The 23,771-nt window shown below is 41.8% G+C and overlaps 1 protein-coding gene across 1 annotated transcript in view; it reads right to left on the bottom strand.

The window, feature by feature from the left end:
* The window catches only part of LOC139286466 (PDZ domain-containing RING finger protein 4-like), a 44,818-nt gene that overhangs the window by 10,560 nt on the left and 10,487 nt on the right, over positions 1-23,771 (bottom strand). Inside the window, exons 2-3 of the mRNA XM_070907269.1 lie at positions 6,384-6,637; positions 3,757-3,859 (exon numbers count right to left, since the gene is read on the bottom strand). Of these exons, the coding sequence (XP_070763370.1) occupies positions 3,757-3,859; positions 6,384-6,637 (357 nt within the window). The remainder of the gene's footprint in view (positions 1-3,756; positions 3,860-6,383; positions 6,638-23,771) is intronic.

Raw genomic sequence — 23,771 nt, 5'->3', positions numbered from 1 at the left:
TATCTCTGGGCTTGAAGTGCTTTGCGTCTTCAGAAGTTTCCGAAACTAATAGAAGGAATGGTTACTAACATAGTGTTGTGGCCACATACACATCAAGGGATGCTAGGAAATGTATGATGTTTCTGTGTGAAATTCTAGCTGTAAGGCAGAATTTGTGAGAGGTGAGAGGACAGAGACATTATAGGCTCCTGTACTGAGTCCAGGATTTGTTCACTTTTAACCATAGGGGTGGCAGAGAAATTCTCCCTCGCCTTTCCTACAGAATGACCAATTAAATTAGCTGAGCTACAGTATAGTATACTGTATATATTTTCACTCAAATCCTCGTTCCCTGAAGGTTTTTGAGATAGTACATGAACTGAGAGGGAGACATAGTGGAGGGAGGGACATGCAGTGGAGAACGTTATGGTGAAATTCGACTATCAGTTCCTATTCCTAGTACATATTCAGAATTAAAGGTTACTGGGAATATAGTAGGAAATTGGACATGAACTGTAATAACTTGGTTGCTGTAAAACCGGTCAGTAATCAGATTTCTCAATTTGAGAATGTGTCTGACTTTCACAGGTAGTCGATTGTTCAACTGTGGAAATTGACCTTTATAGATGTGCAGAAGCTGCTATTCTTTATTTCAGGGTCTGTTTTTCACTTGTATCTAATTACTTTAGATGCAAATTTGGAGCTTCCTTTCATCTCGCTACAGAGATAGGCCATTGATACTGTCCCTGTCTGCTGTCTGTCATGGATATATGCTCTTGTAAAAACCCACTTAACCCATTTATGTTTATGACAAAAAAAAACAAGCTGTATTATATGGGTTTCTCAAATCTTTTACTCCAATTACAGATACCTTCTCTCATTTACAGAAATCATTTTGCCACAGAAAACAAATCAGTAACCTGGTTACACATTCATGACTGTACACCAGCTAGTTGCTAACTTTGTCTGCTGTTTGGGGCTTGAGCATACAGTGGGTTTATCAAACCTGTTTCACTGATAACAGTTGCCTGACGTGGTTGGCAGTCTGAAGACACAGCAGGGGTGCAAACACATCGGGCTCTGGCAAAAAAGTGCAGGGTCGTCCTGCACCTGGCTCAACTTTTGCCGCAATGCAACGCAAAATCATCCAGCAAAGCCAATCAAATACGAGCAAGATCAGATTCCTTACAACTACAGTGTTACGTGAACGCTGTATTTCTACTGTTTACCTCGTAAAAAAATCCTCTCTCAGCATAATAAACAGTGTTTTGGTGTTACTCAACCGGCCTTCTTGGTTTTAAAGCAGGGCTGTTTTTCGTCTGAATGCCCTCTACAGCTGCGGGCTGTAAAACCAAAACAATGAGTTGAAAGACTAAAACGCCCTGTAGAGCTGAGGGTGAGCTTTAGGTGGATGGAAACACACTGATTATCAATGATGTAGGCTCTAAGGTGGATGAAAATATCTCTACAGGTGTAAAAACAGTCTTTTGATGTCTTGATGTTTCACTGAACACAGTCTTTGGATCGGATGGGGACGAGCAGTGTGTGGTGTATCTGTGGCCACATATCTATTAAGTACTAAGGCCAGGAAAATGAAAATTCAGTGTTTTCCCATTAACCAGCTTTGAAACATAAAGTACACTAAGAATGTGTACTTCCTTGGCATCTGGCACCTCTCCACCTCTTCAACCACTGTACTCCGGGACACTCGCATGTTGATTACCCCAACAGAAACATCAATGTCCTGGTGTATTAGAAAGGTGAATTAGATTTAGATGGTTTCTCTGTGATGTGATGGCAAACTGCTCTCCCCCACTGTGCTTTTTCATCTAACAAAAGGTAATTTAAAGAAATGTCTTTCCTGCCTTCTCTTTCCTCTCCTTCAGCAGGGAGTGAGGGATCAGGTCGACTCTGAAAGTGGCTTTTCAGCTTTCGCCTACATCCCCCTCACAGCGTTTTCAGTTGACATACAGTAAGTGGAGCTGCATTAGCACCGTATCTAGCTCCCCATGCATGAAATAAAAAAAATGGTGCAGGCTACAAAGCATACACAGTGTAATAGAATTTGTTAATAGCAATGAGGCATAAAGAGAGGCTTTAATATATTATATTTGCTCCGATTTGACACTGGGGCCTCTGCGATCCAAGCGGGCGCACAGATCTATTTAGGATGCGTAGAAACAGCTCAAGCTCAGTGGGTGGAAGCATTCAGGACAAATTCAAATGAAAAAAATAAGAGGAGGTAGGGGTGAGCAATCATCATACATCAGACCAGCCAGAGCCCTCGCTGGCAATATGCTCAATATGCTCGCACCTCAATGACTCGGAAATAAAGAATATTGGACCAAAGCGCAGAGTGGAGAAAGAGTCTGTTTATCTCTTCCCGTCACAGTCGAATCAGTGCATCTGTATGAATGTGTCAGAGATCAACAGCCTTAGAAACATCACCTATCCAACTGCGCCTGTTACTTACACTCCAGTAAGGATGCAGAAGCAAAGAAATGTGTTTCCATCTTTTTTTTTTTCTTACTCACACCCGCCACACAAACACACACCTCACTTTAATTGGGTTTGATCGAGCTCAGAGTCAGAGTTTTTCTTCCAGAGTTGTGAAAACAATTAGCAAATCTCAGATAACACCGTCACTGTTGGAGGTTTTCAACTTTTTGCCATGTAGAAAAAGCAAGCTAAAACATGGAGGCATGTCATCATTGCCAATGGAAGCAGGGGATTTTTAAAGCTGTCTGCAATGTGGCTGATCATCTGTCACTACTGTCCCCCTGGGATCTGCCTGTGGAGTCAATTAGTGTTCGCGCCCTTCCGCCAATTGTTAAGCATCATTAAATATGAAGTGTTGAGGGAATGTGAGTCTATGTGTTGGAGAGGTCAGATGTGTGTTTGTACATATGGGTGCAACTCTGTGCTAAATTTTCAGCACTTTCAGCACTTTAGCACTTAACTGGTTTGTTGGCCATAAAGCTCTACTGGTACTGAGCTTCTGAAGCCAATATCCACGTCGATAACTGAGAGTTTAAAGAATCTGATTACAATATATGGTCCGATATGCATTTTTTAACCTAAACACATAACATGAACCTTTGATAAGGATCTGTCCATTCACACAGATGTTTTCATTTATGTTACCTGGTTAGACCTCTTCTCTGGACTGTGTGGACGTGTACGAACTGCAGTTGATTTTAGGGCTGCAACTACCGATCGATTAATCGATTAGCCTATAAAATGTCAAGAAATTATAAAAAAATCCTCATCACAATTTCCCAGAGACCAAAGTGACGTCTTTAAATTACTTCTTTTGTCAAACCAACAGTCCAAAACCCAAAGACTCTTCATTTACTATTATAAATGACATTACATTTAAGAAGCTTGAAAATGACTGAAACCATTAATCGATTATCAAAATGGTTAGCAATTCATTTTCTTTCAATCAATGAATTGATTAATCGTTGCAGCCTTAGTTGATTTACACCTCCGTGACTCTCTTCTTAGGGCCTTAGTTTTGCTGCGCCTGTTTAGGTAACCTTACATCGTTATCATTCATGGAGTAAAATACTGTGTGGGTATGCTTGCCTTTAAATTTGGTTATTTAAAGGAATAGTTTTGGAATACCCATGTTTCTGTACTGCAGTTTCTTGTTACTTATCTGCCAACGTATGTACAAATATATATCAGCGATAAGTTTAAATTAGACAATAACATAAGCCATGCCAATTAATCCGTCAGGCTCTAATAAGCAGTGATGTCAAGTGCAATGCCTACCTCATACTCAAACTCCTCTGTCCTCTCTCCATCAGCTGGAACAGGGGAGAGGTAGTCTGTCCCTTCATAGTAATCCTGGTCCATTGTATGAAGAGAATGACAGCTGTCAGGGGAGACAGACAGAGGAAGAAAGAGAGGGAAAGACAGACAGGGAGCGAGGCAGAGAAACAGACAGAGGTGGAGAGTTGGGCGTTAGCAAGATCCTTTTCCTCATTTTCTTTCAAATGCGTTCAATACCTATAAGTGACAGAATTTCCTCGCCTTTGTCTTTGCTGGAATCTGAAGAATAAAGGATTTGTCAAGGGCTTTCAGTGCTGCTGGAGTGTATGTGATAAAAGTACAGCCCCTTGTTAATAACAGCATATCCACATAATTTGCCTCCTGCTCTTGACAGACAAAACCCCCCACCTTGTACAGTGTAATTCTATTATGCTTCCCTCAGTCACAGAACAAAACAGCATTGTGAGGGCCTAACAAGATGAGCAGCTTCGGTGCCACACGAGATAATCACAGTGGACAAAACCTTCAAAAAGACACTCTGTTGAACACGTTGAGTGACGTGTTCAGGGGCTGTCTGACTCTCCGATTACCCAGCACTGTAAAACTTTCTCAAAACAATCTGCCAGCCATAAACCAGACTGGTAAATGTCAGAATGCTTTATACTTTGATGCCTCGATATTACACATACAACAACATTTGGCAAAGAATACAATTACACATTTACAATCTAGCCTCAAAAATGAGAGTTACAAACATTTGTTGTATCTATAAAATCTGCTGTATATTGGATTGTGCACCTGATCTCAAATGAAAAGAAGAAAATGTGAGTTTTATGGGACACATTGATTACATTTGGGCTCTGCATGGGGCTGTAAGTAGCCCGGGAGCACACGTTGCACGGTGTTGCCTAGTTTTTTATTAGCCCATTTGCTTTAATCACCTTGTAAACCTTCCATGAGTCAAAATGGATACACCAAGCAGCTCCAATTATGGCAAGAAGGCCCCATGGGGAATTCTGTGGTGATAATGTGTTAGATATATACATGTGGCAATGATTTTGATCAGGTCACGTATGGTACTTTAAACCTAGCGTGTTTAATGATGTTTTTAATAATGAGCGATACAGATGGAGCAGCCAGCTGAAATTTAAGCAAGTCCCCAGCGACAAATGACAACAGATATTCGTTGAATTCAAGATTTTTATGATTGTTGGAATTAATTATCTACTGTAATACACACACACACACACACACACACACACAGTTCACCAAGACTGCCCTGATGACTTCCCAGTTCTGGGCTTATGAAGCTCCTGCATTGCTATTGTTTCATCGTTTCATTCCCAGGAGGTGAAACCCAGATATTCCTTTATGCTAAACTTGTTCATAGTTTACTTCTCCTTTGAGATGAACAGAATATAAACTAAAATGCCAGAAGAGGAAATAATGAACCCTGTTCCTTTTGTTGCGTTCCAGGAAAACCTCTTGCTGATACTTTAAACTCTCAAGATCTTTTTTTTGTACATGTTTTTATGCATTCCTCTCACGTAGACAATAAAAACATGTCTGAGGTATTGTACTACCCGGCATCCAGTTGAGATGTGATTAAATTTGATTGTACCACACATGTTGTTTTGAGCTACTTTGCACACAAAGTAACTCAAGCTCATTTTCTCATCTCTTCTAAATTTATAGACATGTAAGCCCAACAAACATATTTAATCTTACAGCTAGTTATGTTTCTGTGCATGATTATCTAAGCCGACGGGGGGCATGTGAAAGATAGTCCACCACCATAGAGAGGCGGAAAATTGTAAAGATTTATCTGTAAATGTGCATTTCTTTTGTGTCTGCCGTTGAAACACAATTATCCCCCATGTGACTCTGTCTGTGCTGTGTTCAAGTGATGTAGGAGTAACAATTTCTATGTCTTGACAGATCCAGATGCTCATGTATTCAAAGTCACTTGAGGCTGTAACACATGACTACATTTTTGGTGTACTTCAATTTTTTATATTTATTGTCAACTTTTTCAAACTTAATGTTTATCTACTTAGTGATACATTTAAATGAATGCGTATTCTAACCTCAACATTGAAATGCCAAGCACACTTAGCTCATACATTCTGTATTAATGATTAATTAGGAGCACTTAGCCCTGTCCTTTATTTCTCTTTTTTTTTATTTGGTGCATTCACCTATTGGTGAAAAGAAGCTGTGAAGGACGTTGAGAAGCTCATTCATCAAACAAATCTGTATTTGTCAGAACCAAGTATGCAGCCAGTTAGACAATTAATTTATATTTTACAGGCGCCTTTCATACTTGTAATGCTAATCCTGCAAACACTGATATTTCTGCTTCATAGCTCAATAACATTTCTCAGTTCTTTTTTTTCCCTTCCTAATTACCAGCAGTCTCAGCCAAAGTCAAAACAAGGACACAACAACAAAGTCTTTGTGGCACTGAGCAGAAATCCTTTGTAATTATATCATATCAAATTAAATACAAATACATGGAATTATATAAAATCACTGACCTCCTCCAAACTGAATCACTATCTATCATGATTCACATTTATAATTTACAGATATGTAAAATAACTACATTCATTTCCTCCCGTACGTACCTGTCAGAGAGCAGGAAGGGACAGACGTCAGGCACAGGAGGGGTCGAAGGCCGGAGCTTTGCCAGCGCCATGATGTGTTCAAAGGTGATGTCGGTCTGAGTGCACACATCCACCACATGGATTTCCTGAGGGGGGCCATGGGGGCGGCCACTGGGGGTCCGCCTGATGACCTGCACCACGACGGGGTCCTTGGCAGCGCGAAAAGCCTCCACAGTCTCCTCATGGCTGGACTTGGACAACTCCTTCCCATTCACCTGAGGAGAAAAATGATACTTGTATATTTTGTCTGTGATATGAAAACTATGTGCTTTATTAATTGTAGCTTTTTTGTTGACTGCTGCTATAGAGCCATTTTATGGAAGCAAAGAACTTGTCGAGATAGACTTAATCTTACTGGTTCCAGCTAGAGTGAGAGAAAGAGTTTTCTGGCTAAGTGACATTAGACTAAAAGCCAGCGAAAAAGCCAAGAGGGAAGCCAAGGTAATACTACTTTTATTCTTGTTCTTTATACTAAGTAAAAGATGCAGGTCTGGGTCTGAGTAATGTATGTTAAACTCTAATATAATGCATCCTCAGTCATACACCCTCCAACCACGTATGTCCATGACCTCTCTCTCTCTATGTCCAGTCCATATAAACATTTGCCGCTTACTCAGTCTGCAATTCTGAGCTCAACATCCTCACTACTACACGGCTGCCTGCTTTCAGAAATGAAACTCCTTCCATCCCCCCAGCCTTCTCCTTTATTAGCATTTAGTCATATGTGAATTTTGAATGTTGATGTTCATTTAATACTGTGTATCTCTGCCATGAACAGTCAGTCAAAAGCTTGCTCACATTTGTTTCAGAGCATGACACAAGCAGAGCAACACCGCTCAACAACTGTGACATGAGTCTCCTAACTGAATTGTACACAAGTCAAACTGGTTTAAATGGAAACTGGAAAGCTTCAGCATCAGATCCCAACAACACCAGCTCCATAGTCTCTGAACACGCAACACACTGTGTAAAGACACTATTGTGCCCACAGTTGTGCTAAGGGTGAATGCATTCAGATAGAAATTTACTTAAATCTTCTCCTGAATGTCTTCTCGACAGATGATCAAAAAGAAATCTTTATGAATACAACATTGGAAAAAAAATAGACAGAAAAACACAGTTTGATGCAACATTATCAGACTGTTAGATCAAAGCCCAAGTGGCCCCTGTTCACTCAGTCCATCTTCAACCTCATCTTCACAAAATGAACTGGATTTTCTGGCAGATTGAAAACCATTTGCACTACAGCTGGCACATATGAAGAAAATTGTTACTTCATTTAACACCAGTAATTTCTCTGGAAGAGAAACCATGGCTGTGGAATACCTTACAGAATGTGCTTTGGTATAAACGCTGAAACCAGAGATTATAATTTAGATAACCGCAGAAAGAAAAAAAAGGTAGGCACAGCATAATTACACTTGCAGTTGTATTTAAATATGGTTTTGGAGTGGAGCATTTTGCATGCACGGCAAACTGAAATGAGTTTAAATGATAACTAAAGAAGTAAAAGAAAGCATTTGTATTCACAAGTGTCAGCTGTGGAAAAATACAGCAAGACTGGGAAACTCAGAAGCAGCAGTGTTTCAGAACTCAAAGCACAAACTCTCTTTAAAATGCAACATAGTGGTAGAAATAAAAACACATAGCTTCGTTCAGACTCTAACAAAATGACCTAAATTCATGAGCGGTCGACAGTTTCAAGTAACTGTGGCTGTGTGTATGTGGAGCCACTAAATGAACATTAAAGATGCAGAAGCCACCAGGGAACTCCTACAGAGAGCGCTTATATTTTCAACCCCAGATATTCCACCACTAATTCTTCACTTGTGCGTGTTCTATTACACATCTCACTGAATTTGACACAGTACATGTTGAGTCATTTCTCAACATGTACTGTGTCAAATTTGGAGCAGCAGTAAAGTATCGATAGAACCTGACAGGATAAATCCTCTGTGAAGTCAGGCTCAGCAGGGATGTTTTATTTTTCCTAATAAATATGTCTGCCTACATGTTACCTTTCTTGATAAGTCTCCATCTGAGATACACGTCTTTGAACCTCAAACTTTAAAAAAAAAAAATTCTGATTATTATTGACTAAAAAATGCTGATTTTTAATTTGATTAATTGATTAATTGTTTTGTCTATGAAATGTTAAAAAAGGGTTAGTTCTGAAAGAATACCAATCACAACTTCCCAGACTCCCAGGTGATATCTTCAAATGTGTTTTTTTTGCCTGACCAAAGGTCCATAACCTGAAGATATTCAGCTTACTATACTGCATATGACAAAAGTCATCTGGGTTTTTGTGTTACACAGCTGGTGTCCTAACTTTGCTTCCTCTCAAAGTGGCGCTCTCATGAGACAGACTTTAAGAAGAAAAGAAAGAATGGTCAAAATCGACAAAGTAGAGGCAGAGAGTAGGCACCAAGCTCCAAAAACATAGGATCCTTCACTTCCTATAATGCATCTTGATAGCCTCTTATATTTTTTAACATTAGAAAGCCCCCTCCACAAGTGCCACAAAAGACATACTATACATAGACATACATAATGTGTTACCACCCGCTCGTCCAAATATGGTCACTTCTGGCTCTAAAAACAAGATGGCAACGGCCAAATCTTTTATACAGTCTGTGTGTCTTCAGAACGGCAATCCACAAACCAATGGGTGACGTCATGGTGGCTACGTCCACTTCTTTTATACAGTCTGTGTGTGTTGCTCTCGTACCTGGTTCAGTCCTGTGTGTGCATGTGAATTTATGTGTGTGTTTTATTATTTTTTCTTTCACTTCTCAGTGTGTGCCCTCTAGGGACTGAGTGATGCCCTACAAAACAACAAACAACTTATTTTCTCAGCCATAGCAGTATCCATATATAACTCCCTTAGCTCTTGTTGTACTCTGGCCTGCTCCCCTGCCTCCTGATGTGACCTTTGTTTGTAGCGATGTTGCATTAATCACCTGAGTGGGAGATAAACTGGGTCAACACCACTCCTGTGGAACTGGAGGGCAATTTGGAGGAAAAATAATCGTGCAGTCTCCCTCATCCCTCCTTCCCTCACACACCAAACCTGCTTTCATTCTGTTTTTTTGGCCAGTCAGCAGGTATTAAATACTGCAGCATGTACTTTACAGTTAAGTACTGTATTAAAGAAACATGGAGCACTACAGTATAATAATTAGCTTATATAGTTCCCTTTGACTGTCTGTCTCTCTCTCTCTCTGTTTTTATTTTCCTGCTTGTCTCTCGCTCCGCAGGCTAATCCTGGAACAGGGAGCCTGGTGGAAACAAAGGAGTTGGAGCAGACAAATGAGGCAGCCTATGGCTTATGACAGTCCCAGAGAAAAATGATCAAATTTCCCAGCTCTCCCTCTGGTACAGCCCGTCCGGTCCAGACTCCTCCTCCTCCAAGCCTCACCGCTTGCTAGCCATGCTCCATGACCATAATGAAACAAGAGGAAACACGTCAGGAAAAAGAGGAGGGAGTGTTGTTTTTTTATTCTCTTGACTGGTTTTCATGAGAGCCAGATGGAACAATTAATCCCCAATCAACACAGGAATATTAAGTAGCCTTAACTCCTGCATGAGGGACTTTGCCATCATTGTTGTGTCCCCTTGGCTGATGTCTATCCAGCTAAACACACTGCCTCAGTTAGTTGTGTGGATCTGCAGTCCTTTCTGACAGATGGGAAGGGTTTCTATAAGCCTGGCTGCAGCTTCCTAGATATTCCTCAGATATTCTCACACCGAAGATCTGCCTTCAGCACAGTCCTTGAGATGTCTTGCGACAGCTTTACTCTCTGCAAAGTGCATCAGTTAGCATGCCAAAAGATGCTGAAGGTGACTATACAGTGAAATTTTAATGTGAATAATTTTTGAAATTGGCTTAATTCCTAAGTAGTCTTAATCTTGTCAAAATTAAACACCATTTCTTGCCACATTCACAGCCTACGCTCAGTACAAGCTGTAGCCTCTTAAAGTTTCATCACACATATTTTGATGTAGTAACACTATCATAAACTATCTCCCTCAAGTGTGCATGCAAAGTATGCAAATACATATTCATTCATAAACACATGCTGGTAAACAAAATCTGTTTGCAACAAATTATTTAGCAGCTGTAGTGTTTATCAAGTCCAATGCAGCTCTGCAAGTGCTTCATGGAAAAAGCTGCTCCATACGAGTCAACATGAATTATCTTCTTGATAATTGTCTTCTTTGTCTGGAACAAAACAACGGTGATTATTCATGAAAGATCATTTGCTGTACAAGTGGGCCAGAAGACGATCAGGTAAATGTGAAGTTGGAAAGAAATGGGCGCCGCGATGGAGGAGCTGGACCAAGACACATCTGCTGGCTGTTTGCACATGGATATGCAGCAGCTGTAGCCAGAAGAGAAATGAGTTTTTATTCAAAGCCCCCGAGACGACCACCAGCCTTCCCACAACAAATGCAGTAAACCAGCTTAGTGGAGTGCAACAGAGGGATGAAACTTCTTTTCTTTTCTTTCATTTTCTCTGTGGCAGAGTCCCATATTGACAAAGATGTTCAAAAAATGTGTACTTGTGACGCAGCTGAGTGCATCAAGTCTCCGCTTCAGTAAATATCACACGTCACTTTAAGCTGTTCTGAGCTGTTACGAGCAAATAAACAGACTTACTTGAAAACTTCACCAAAAGTCACTGTTTTTACAAGTAGGAGCCCATAGTCGCCTACAGCAAAGCACAATCCTGAAGGTTCTCTCATCTGTGTCCCATCTTATGGTTTATCCTCCAGGTATGAAGACAAGCAAGAAAGAACAAACACACAGCAGCTTCGCTAAACTCCTCAGGCGCCTCCTCCGTCAGTGCTTTTGTCTCATCGACTGCTGCCTCCCATCAATATCTCCAAAGGCTGAGGGCAGAATGTAGTGACAGTGGTAGTAAAGTGGGGCCAGTTTATCTGTTAAGATGTCAACTTCAGCCACATCTGATGCTGCTTCTGCTGAGGGACCTGCTGTGGCAGGAGGCACAGACACTGCCGGCAGCTTGCAGGGGATTACTGATAGAAGTGATTGATGGACTTCTTCTGCAAGGAGAAAAGGCAGCCCCAGGCAGTAGACTCTAATAGTCCATTAGCTTTTTTATGCCTTCAAATTAACTGCATACATTGCTTTATGGCTTGCATGTAGCACTTTGAATCTTAATGAAATGTTTTTGTTTTCAATTTTATAGAGTTTATGCTGTGCACAAGGAGAAAGAGTCCGTTTTTATTCATATCATGGTTGAAAGGGAAATACGCTGAATTGAATGAAGCAAGGTCATCCTTTCTACTTCAGGTACACCGACAAGTAAACAAGGCTTTCAGCGGCAGTAGAAAGAGCATCAGAGGCTTATACTTAACCAGTGCGTGTAACCTTGTGTGTTGTGCTTAACATCTGTACATGCAGTGAGCCTCCGTTACACACAGTCTGTATCTCCTGTGTGTCGTCACCTGCTGGTTTGAGTGGCAGCCTGTGGGGTGTTAAGTGTATGCAGGCAGATGGAGAGAGTGTAACATGTAGGTCATCCAGCCTCGGGAGTGTAGCGCTTACAGCCGTCGATTACACGCCTGTTCTATCTCTTCATCTTTTGGGAAAAGGCAACATGACCCCTAAAGCGTTAGGGTCCGGTCTGCTGTATGGAGCCCTCAGATAAAAGCGTTGGAGGAGAATCAGGAGTGGTGACTCCAGAGGAGGTAGAGGTACAGTAGACGGGGCAAATGAAGCATGACCACCACAGCTGTGCTCTGAGGATAGAAGAGGGACCACTGCTACTGGTCAATCATCACAACTGAGCACTGATAGAATAGAAAACCCTTTTCTAACTCTGATTGGATGTTTCACCAAAATGCTCCATGGAAGTCATAGGTTTTTGGGGGACATTTCACGCTGTACCTAATGAGACAACAGTAGAGAACAGCTGAGGGTAATGAGAGAACAATATGCAAGTCCTCTTGAACTGGGGACATTGTGGTTCATGATCCTGCCCTAAACCCCTAGGCCACCAGAGAAGTGTTTATGTACAAAGGGCTTCAGAATTTACTTTTTATCAAAAACCAGATATTTTAGAACACAGTGGCTCATCTTTTGTACTGATAATTTATGCAAATACAAGCCTCAGAAATGCTCCAACTGACACTCATGTAACGTTGTCTATGCAGAAAAAGAACTGGACTTGAACTGTACATCCGGGAACCTGAATGAAAAATAACTCCTCCCACTTCACTACTCTATTGTTTGTTGATTCTCCCAACTGAATCTATGCAACAATGGAGCAGAGGACAGCGAGACGGGTGTGCCGCTCACTGCTGACTGACTGCTGCAGTCTGCCTCTTCTGTGGCTCCAAGCACCTGAACAGCAGCTGCTACACTGCAGCTCCAACAACATCAATGTGTTGCATCTCCGTCCTTCAACACGTGAAACTCAATTTGCATTTTCATAAATAAAAAACTATATACAAGTGAGAACGGGAACATTCCGTGGAGAAGTGGAGTTAAATACTCCCTGAGGTAATTCCAAATGCTCAAAGGCCGAGTTTTTACAACTGTTGCCTCATCCTCACGGTGAGAAAACGGCTTGGGTTCCTCTTTCCACCCAAATGTCTCATTTCAATAATAAGTGTCAGAATAAAATACAGACCAAGGGCCGCTACAGTATAGCCCTTATGACTGCATAAATCACTCCCAGACAGTCAGCGTTACTGTCTGAGCGACTCAAGCAACGCTCCAATGACATGAAACGGAGAGAGAGAGAGCATGCCACTGGGGAAATCTGACAATCTTCTCAACATCTCTACATGAACCAATGTACAGGCCTCCTTTAACCCCTCCAGCCACATAAAACACACTCCACAAGGCCCCTGGGTTATTTTTCACATTAAAGGCCCTACACACTGCTGCTGAGGTTTTATGTCTGCAGAACATTTGATGAATTCTGCCAATTTTCTTCTCTGAGCACCAATCTTGTGTGGAGTACTCCCTTTATTGCGCAACTCGTTCAAAGTGTATCAGCTCTTTCAATCTGCTCTAAAATTCACGGTCCACCTTTTTACATACGTTTATTATCCAATCTTGTGCGTTATCGCTCAGCGCAAGGACAACTATCATAAAAGGACAAAGGGAGAAGAGATCTCAGCATGGACTCTCCCAACACTCAATGTCAAAAGTGTTGAGTAGCAGAGTAGGTGAGGAAAGCTCATGAATGATTGTGCAGTGTCACAATCTACTACCACCGCCATTTCCTCCTTGACGCTTGGCCATGTCTGCTGTGTTGTAGTCAGTAACACATTACTTAATAATGTGTTAATGTAATGTAATTACTTTTTCAGTAAGTGTAAGGGATTCAGTAAGTAACTAACCCCTATAACTCTCCGTTACGTTGACAATTTGGGGGTCGGCTTGTTTGCGGTCTTACCAGGAGTTGATATCAGTGGGTTCTCTGTATGTTGAGTGTTTACCTTTGATGAAGTCGAGCTGACTAATGACAGTAACGTAACGAGTTAGTAACTAATTGCTTTTGCTGCTGAGTAGTTAATAATGTAATGTAATTACTTTTTCAGTGAGTAATATGTAAAGCGTAATTTATCACATTCAAGTAACCTGCCCAACACTGAATGTGGGTCACTGTTATTGCATTAATGAAATGCTGTAGCTGAAAACTGCAACAGATTCTCCAGGCCTACCAATCCCTCCAGCATGACCAAAACACACACAATTGTGCACACACAGATAGGACAGACAGAGAGGCACAAGCATGAAGCAATGCTCACAATGCTGCACATGAAAGATTGCTGGGTAAACATTTCATCAGATTTCTTGTTGTACTTGGCCCTATTTGTCAGATGCTCCATGTAATAATACCCATGGCATCCTCCTGTTCTGCTTCAGATCACTTTCCCATGAAATTAGATCAATACGCCGTTCCATCTTCATCACTACCAGATTACGGCTGAATGCGTGATAATTGTAGTATCCTATTTTGGCTGGATTATGAAATTCTGCGGCGGATTCTAAATATGATTTGGGACTAGTGAGGGAAACAGAGTGCTAAGTTAATCAGCTTGTTCAAGGTTAATGGTACATGCAGGGTATATTTGTTAAAGAGATTTGGAGATGCACAGTTAATCTCTGTGCTTAACTTTTAAGATCTTGCCATTTTGGAGTGAGTTTTAATGTAAAATGGAGGGAGAAAATCAAATTAGAGTAAAAGCGGCACTTGGGTGGATGAATAACTAATGGATGAACAGCCTCCTCCTTGGTGATAACTGGTAATTGGTTTGGGGGGCGGGAAAGGAGCGGAAGATGGGGGGTAGTTGGAAGATGCTATGTGCTGTGCAGATCAGCAAAATGGCCTGGCTGGCGTGAAAAGATGTAAGGAGTAATGGTGCCATCCATATGCTGACTGAAGAAAATCAAATGGGTACTGTCATGGAACACTTCCAAATGTGCTGAGAGTGAGGCAGAAAGGAGGTACGACAAATGAAGGTGCCTAGAAGGAGTATGTTCAACACTAAAAAGGCACAAAATACAAACCAGCACACCAACTGCAACCACTGCTCTTCCCTCATATAAATAGGCTTATTTGCTTTCTTGCTGTGAGAGTTAGATGAGAAGATACCACCAGAAGACACCACTCTCATTTTTGGCATTGCCAGTCTCTGCTAGTTGCCTGACAACCTCACGTGACAAAAAGACAGGAAGTCAATGCACCTGACCAAGAAATAGTTCAGCCCATAACCACCAACACAACTAACCAAGAAATTGGTCTGTAAACTGTAATGGATGTTTACAATGGACAGTTTTGGTAGTGATTTTACTGTTCTCCTTTGTATTCTCATGTTCAGTCACATTTTTTAGCAACATTGCTGCATTACCAGATCTCAGCAGTTAACTTGGTGAATACAATGTTTTTGAGACAAATATTGGCAAAAACTAGAAAAATAAGACTCAAGTTGTAATGAACCAGATGACAAAGGTAGCAGATGGCACTAGCAATGCCTTTGAATGCCAGGACCGGTCTTATTCACGGTGGCCTGGGGAGATTTTGAAAGCGGTAAATTGTTTCCTTCACGTTTAATATGCTCATCCTAGCAGCAGAGGCAATTAACACTGGATAAGCACTATTTACATAATGCCAGACACACTCGTGATCACAACAAAGGCGTCTCGTCTGACTTCCCCTTCCCTCCACTCTCCAACTGGCTCTTTGTCTGTGAGGCTGTTGCACGGTCGCTAGTTTGGGAATGAGAGTGGAGGTCATACAGGGGCACGTGGAGCTTTGACAGTGCAAATAATAAACTTGGAAGGTTTGAAAGGTCAGTCAAGACCCCTGCGGCTGGCCACTGATCTGCCTGTTAGCCATTAACTGGGAGCCAGTTCAGGTGAGGTGTCAAGGAAAGGAAAGAAAGAAAGAATGAAGAAGAGGAAAAAGCTAAGGTAAGAAGATGGAGACAATAATTGAAGGAGGAAGAACAAACCTCAACTCAAGGTTTTCCAATTGTAGTCCACAGTTCATTTTTGCACATAATGTGTGTGATTGTGGGTATCTTGTGCCTGAGGCTGCTGGTTTTAACACTTTCCCCAGAGGCAAATAGAGTAATTAGTGTCCCATCACAAATGTCAACCACCACAAAGGACTTGACAACAGAGCGGACCGGTAAAATCAAGAGTGCCTCATGGACAGACAGCGAGCAGCTTTGGTCAATGCTGCCAATGTCAAAGAGAACAAAAGGACAGGATTACTGATGATAGCCTGAGGCTGCGAGGGCTGAACCCTCATTCAAGCTTTCTTTGCCCCCAACTCATCTTCAAATCTCAATTCAAACACTGGAAATGTTTCAGAGAAAGCAAAGCTGGGGGATGTCTGCCAGGTAAATGGCTGGTGTTCTTTGATGAAATGTCAGGTTTATGGAGTCGCAGGATTATAAAGGCCTCTCTGGTGCCCAATGAGTAAATACGAAGTTATTGACTTCAGAGCACTCAGCAAAGCTCAACACCGCAGGGATAAGGCTAACATACTGCAAATACTGCCAATTCTGATTTTACGAACAGCAGTTTCAGAAGTCCTAGGGAGTTTTGTAGAGTAATTATGTTCACCTAGCAACTAACAATCTACACTCCAGCAGTAGAAATCCTCAAATGTAGTTCTTAGATGACACATTTAACTTCTCTGTGTGAAGAAGAATAAAGCACAAAGGCCTACAGACAGCAGACTGACAAAAAGCAGATGGCAAAAATTGGGCATTCAAAAGTGATCCCATTTCAGCTGAAGGACGCAGCAGTAAAAAAGATCAAAACTTCCAATGAAAAGCAGAGCTGTCCAATTAGGATGGCATTTACAATGAGACAGTGATGAAGTTGCTGATGATAATCTTATCCTTGTAAAGAGCAGCGGCACAATGCATGATTAAAAGGAAGGACATTATCTTAGAAGAGTGATCACAAGTGTAATCAATCTACTTCAAGGCTCCCCGCCGTGTTGTTCATGGCACAGCAAAAGTGCCAGCGAGAGGTTAGGAGAGTCGATGTCTGTGTTTTTTCTCTCAACCCACTCGAGTCTCACTCCTTGTCAGGTCCCAGAGTCAATAAACAATGGGAAGTGAGAGGAAATTGGATGCAATTCAGTGCTTCCCACTGTGTCCTGATTACACAGTTGGAACAGTGGAGACAGAAATGATTCTCAGAAGAGCTACTGTATTCTTGATCAAAAATACTGTACCTGTTTACGTCAGACCAGATACATGGAAGGACACGAAACCCTTATCACTCACATTGGCCTCGTTAGTCCTTTGCTCATAGATGGCCAAATATATGGTATGTGGGACAAAGCCTTTCTTCTACACAGTATCTACCACTTGCCATAAACACTTGACATAAACTTGGAATTGTTTTGATGTTGAAATATTGGCTTGTCGGACCTGGGCCAACATTTCCCCTCTGTCCAGTTCTCCAAGAGCCAAGCATTACGTTTTAATTCCCATTAGCAAGCAGTATTTTAAAACACTGTAAGAAAGCTTATTTCAAAGTGACAAGCAATGACAGAAATGATCGTACAGAGCTTTGTCAGGGAGTGTTATGATTAATTAAAGCACTCCAGGCCAATCGCTGTACTTAACATTTCAATGACACAGCCGAATGGAACGAAGACCAACAGGAGTCCTTACATCACTGTCTTAACAGCAAGGATCAAATAACCTCTAATAGAAAATACAACAAACAATGTCAGCCAGTGTATTCTGAATGTAATGAAACACCTGTCAAAACATGTTTATATGACCTGAAGCTTTGCACAGTAAATGAGCTGTAACATTACCTTGCTCTTGATGGAGAATACATTAATGAAAAAAATAGTCCACCTGGCAATTTTAATGTATGCAAAAAACAAGCAAACAAACCAATCTTGATTAAGAACACCTGGCGCTGTTGTTGTTTGAAGAGCGCATCCAGGAATGAGTGGAATGATTTACAGGCAATACACAGCAAACTTCCTGATGAATGATTCTGCCATCTCTTGAAGTTTCTCCAAAAGAAAAAAAAATGTGTTGATGAACATATTGAGCTCGTGGAGGCACTCCAGAGTTGCACTTATTAGCTGGCACTTCAGAAATATTTTGACGTTACAAGGAGTATGCATGTGACTGCACTGCATGCACTGAATGTGCAAACGGATGTGAGAATGGAGGGGTGGGTAATGTGGTAATGGTATGCATGTGTGGCGGTGGCAATGATGGGGGTGGTGGGGGGGTCTTCACACTGTCGTGGGAACCATAAGTAGGCCACGTATGTGACGACAGGGCTGCGTGTTTGGTGTCCCCTGTTTCATAAGGCTCAGGCTCCTCTGGCTAATGGGTGTAATAAAGGATTGCTCATGCCAGCGTCCGTTCATTTATTCTCATTCCTGAGAGTGTAAAGGGACCGCTACAGCAATCAGCCTCTACTCACTGGTTAATTCCAAGGCAGATTTATAGACTGATTGTGTAATGGATGCTCCGTGTGCACGCGCATGTGATTGTTCCTGCGTGTATGTGTACTTCAAACTCATCCTACCTGTGCACAAAATCAGTATTGTTGAACAAGGCTTTATCCCTACAACTGCGAGGCCAAGATTAAATTTTAATCAGCTATTAAGTGCAATCACAGCCATGGTTTGGATCCCAATGAAGCTTATACCCGGAGCCCACACCTACACCATACAGGCTGCAGCGGGGCTGTCATCTGTCCTGGCTCGGAGACAGGAACAGGTCACTTGTGGCTGTGGTGGAGAGGAGAGACACTCGTGCCAGACAGAAATGACAGCTGCTCTGCCTCCCCAGCACAGAGTGTGTGGTATGAGAGGTAATGAAGCCAGGAGAAAGATGTGAACACAGGAGGAGGAGAAGAAGGGACAGCATGATGTCCAACTTGAAGCCGGATAAACAAATCTGACTTTTCCACTACAGGAACTTAACACAGCGTAATGTAGCATGTAGCCATCTTCATTGGTTCTGCTTTTATTTCCATTGTTCTATTGTTCTCTGCATGCTTTGATAAGACGCTCCTGGAACTAAACTCGGCCCGAGTTGGAAGTTGATACTCTATCCATGTCCTGTTCATCACAATTGGTCAAGCAAATGTGCCAAATTACTACTGCATCTGCAACAGCAGAAAGAAACAAACTGGAATATGGATAAATAATGACCACCAAACCTTGATAAGGAGAAGGGAGCTGGAATCAGATCTAAAGAAACAAAAAGGTGTATCAGAGGATATTTAAGTGTTTGCGAGACTTGGGTTTGAACCATATGGCAAAACAATGCTTAATGATTAATACAATTAACCAAGATAAGAGAAAATTCAAGGACCATAAAGTGCGGCACAGAGCAAACTACAAAACAGCAAATCCGTTTGATGCACTGGAAGCTGTTTTTGGTGTTGCTGTTTTGCTTTGTGTCTTTAACATCCAGGTCACAGGTTGCTACATTAACTCTGATATTTTCTTTCTGTTTCCCCCTCTTGCCCTACTGTCTATTTTCATTATTTTTCTTCCATTACTAACAGATGCCTAATTGTGGCATGGCCCTGCCAAATGCAAGGTGCAAGGACACTGAGGCTATTAGTCATTAGAAGGTAGTGCAGCATCCTGTGACATTATCACACTCATGCCTCCTCACTGCAGACATGGGATCCTGAACTAGACACCACAAGCTGAGGAAGGCTGAGAAGTCGGGCACCACAGCAGGGTGTAGCGGACCACTTTAGCTGAAGTGGAAGTTCTTTTGTTCTTGTCTGCCGGACGGTGTGTAGAGTTGGCGAGCGTTTAGGTTCATTTACCACGGCAGCCACTTGGCAAGGATCACCACTCCATGTGGAGCCAATGTAACACTAGAATGAGACCAAATGGCTCTCTCAATTGGAAGGCAGAGAGGGGGAGGGTGGGGGTATTGGAGGAGGGCATCTGCTCAACATTTACCTAGTGTTTTATAATTAGATGAGCGCAACTGCTTGGGAGCAAAGCGTCTGTCCCACTGTGATTTTCTGATAACAATTCTATGACTTGGAAGCAGGCGGAGGAGGGCTGTAGATGGAGACAATTAGTGAAGCTAATAAAATATGAACCATATTGCAAGTGAAAAGAAATCTGTGTTCAAAACATACAGACTGGTGAAGGGGTGGAAGTTGGTCATGACAAATGCTAATTGGTCCCAAGCAGCAGTAGGGCAACCTGTTAAAGCATGCTCACATCTGGCACTTGGTTTCCTCTCTCACTCTGTTTCGTGCATTTTATTCTCTGCCAAACGCTAACATTTAGCGCAGGAGGATAACAGCTCAGTGGGTGCAGAAATAAGAGTCCATGTGGACACAGCATGATGCCCGACAAAGAGTCTCCCCACTGGTTCATGGAAAAGTCAAACAAAAGTGTATTTTTAGGATAATCAGACCGTCAGTTTGACTTGTTGTTCTGGAAAAGCACAGGTGTAACTATGGACATTAATTAATGATGCTTCTGTTCCATTTAGGTGTGCCAGTAAATCATTCTAGAGAGTCAGCATGCACACTACCAGGACCCCAGAACTGGAACACCTATATGGAGTGCAGCCATTATTAGTGTTACACCTGCGTTCAACATATCAAAATGTCTGTTGTAAATAAGGTCAACTGTACGGACTAGCACGCAAACTGCATTGGCTTTGCCTTTGAAAACAAATACTCATGATGTCCACAAGGATGCTATGGCAACAATATTGCCTCCCCATGTCATAAAGCAACATAAAGCCACATTTCACAACACACACAAAAAGGCCCATGTGAGCTTATTGCCTCTATAATTATGGCTAAGACTACACTCAGGGGTCAGGGAAAGATTGTGGCCATGGCTTTGTTTATGGAAAGATTGCTGTGGAATAAGGAAGTCACACGAGTTTCCACTTTGTCACTAAACGTTAACATTTTAAGCTCTTTAAAAGAATAGTTTGATATTTTGGGAAATATGCTTATTTGCTGTCTTGCAGTTAGATATGATGATAGAAGCTAAAGCCAGCTAACAATTAGCTTAGCGTTAAGCTAGCCTGGCTCTGTTCAAGTGTCTTCATAGAGTCTCCGCTGTTTGCCGGGCAACCTCAAGAAATGGACATTAGCCCCATGAAACCAAAACTTTTGTTTCATATTTCTGTTTGTGTATTGAACAAACAAGATATGTGTTAATTAGTGAGGTGTTGGTAGGCAGGTTAGACTTTGGACAAACCAGGCTAGCTTTACCCCCTTGCTTCCAGTCTCTATGGTAAGCTAAGCTAAATGAATCATCTATGGCTCTTGCTTTATAGTTAACAAACAGACATGAGAGTGGTATCTTACCTCTAATCTAACATATTTCCCAAAATGTCAAAATACTTCTTTAAGAAAGGAAAGCTGTTTTGCTGGACAGGAGAATATAATTCTCCAAAAGCTATTTGTGAAAATACAGGTGTTTATTATTGCTAACTAATAGAAAGCAGTATCTCTTTCAGCTTAAGCTTTTTTTTAAGACATTTGAGATTAAACAGAGGAACAGTGAAATGAACCCACCTGTTCACCCAGCAGATACAGCATTCATTAATAAATATGCTGCTTTAGCAATTTTGCTAACACAGGATTTGTCACCTCAGAGATGATAGAGCTCCTCTTCTCTAACCTGCCGTCTAAATTGAAAGTCACCTCAAGCATTATACATGCAGGGGACAATTCATGGGTTACCCGTTATAATCATACTGATGGATCAGTTTCCACTTAACAAAGAATTTATCCTTAGTTTGCAAAAGAATCTAGCTGAACTTGCTGAACATGCCAGTCCTTCTAGTGGCTTTTATTTATAACCCAAGTGACCTGCATTCTAAGCATAAATTTCAGCTTTATCCTAGATGCCACTGTGTATTAATATTAAACATTTGATATATTATTAATATAATATTTTTGCTTTTTTGATCGTTTTCAGTAAATCACGGCTACAAGTGACTTCTGTATTTAATAATGTTTCATATATGAGACGAAGGACTTCTCCACTGTTGCAGGCTTCAGCCTTGAGTGGCCATTTTCTGGCATAAGAAGACCCACATATCTTAGATCCACTTGGGGCCATCACTGAGGTGCGGGCTGCAGTGTAGACTTGTCAGACAAAGACAGAGAGGAAAAACGGAACTCCCTCAGTTGTGTGACTGCCAAATTGATTCCTGTACAAAGAACAAGCAAGCGTGATAGATTTTCCCCAAGCAACTAGGATATTTCCAGACTCGGTGTGTTTCCTGAAATACAACTTTCTCCCTAGAGCAGGGAAATCTAGTGGAGAACAGAGCATGATATGATGTTTTGGTCTGCAAACACACACATACAGCACACATACACACGGACTTGCATACACCCCTCACCAGACTATGCAAACACACAGAAGCACAGTGTCAAGTGGGAGCTATCTGCTTGCACCTCGTCCTTTTTTCATGGCGTTCTCTCAGTTCCCTGATGAATAGCAGCCCTCAGGTGGAGGAAGTAGCCCATCCTCATCCCACCCCCTTGTCTCCCTATCTCAAAACATATTCTGCTATTGATTAATTCACAAACAGTCTAAAATGCACTCAGTCTCTAAAAACAGACATTCCTGTATTGATTATTTCGGTGCTATTCCCTCAGGCACACCTCTGAGGAAAACACTGTTTTCAAATCAAATTCACTTTGTTTAACTGCTATTACTGTAAAAGATGGTGGCAATTTCAAGTCAATATCAGACGTTTTAGGCAACCATACACAGTGCATATGACTTGCATAAATCACAGACCTTGTTTACGGTTAAATAAAGCATAATTTGCTGCTGAGTATGTTTGGCTGAAGCAAGCTTTGGGACTTCACTGCGGTCTTCTGGCGCTGATCAGTCACTGTCTGTTATTTTTTTTAGGAAGCTCTCAGAGTGTCTGTGTGATGACAGCAGCCACTCCCACTACACATTTGACAAGCGATGGAGAGAAACTGACATGGACCGATGACACTCAGAGTTAGTGACATGCCGATGACACTAATGGACTACCACTCAGCGCTCCCCTGACATTATCCAGTCTCTCTCGACTTTCTTGATCCATGTCTCTCGCTCGCACAATTCACCCCAGAGAACAGAGACGGAGATACACTTATAAACAGTTTGTCTACAGTTAGTTTGGATTTTGCAAAGCAACAGCCACAGTTGTGACTTTTGAAGAAAGTTATCTACATGTCAAAAATGTCTTCAAAGGCATCATAGTGTATTTATGTAGGCTTGCTTGCATCCACCCATCCTCCACTGCTTATCCCAGTCCGAGTCGTGGTGGCAAGGTACCCTTCTCTGCAGTCCCATCCTGTAGCTCTTTCTGGGGAACTTGTGTTCCCAAGCCAAATAAGTGTAAGTGTAAGTGTAAGTGTACAGTATACATCTTTTGCATGTTCTGGGTCTGCCTGCTGTCACCAACCAGATGGACTTGCCTGGAATACCTCCAGAGGGAGGCTTTCAGGAGGCATCAGGATCAGATGCCTGAATCACCTCAACTGAACTGTAGTTAACTCCACACTCCTCCCAGAAAGTTACACAGTTATTAAGTGGGGCCAAGCCGCCACAATGGAGTTGGATTTACGTGATTTCATTCCTTCTGTTGCTACTCAGAGCTTATGGCCATAGCTGAGGGTTTGAACATACACTCACTGATACTTTGACAGCTTTGCCTTCAGGCTCAGCTTTCACCTCAACAAAACTTACATCACAACAGATGTTAAAAAAACATCCTGTCGATCTCATCCTACACTCCGTTGTGAATGTGAAACAATCCTCAAACTCCTTCACCTTGGACACAATATGAATT

This window comes from Enoplosus armatus, chromosome 6 (genome assembly GCF_043641665.1).
Source record: "Enoplosus armatus isolate fEnoArm2 chromosome 6, fEnoArm2.hap1, whole genome shotgun sequence".
NCBI classification, from domain to species: Eukaryota; Metazoa; Chordata; class Actinopteri; order Centrarchiformes; family Enoplosidae; genus Enoplosus; species Enoplosus armatus.
This window is presented reverse-complemented; position numbering and strand designations above follow the sequence as displayed.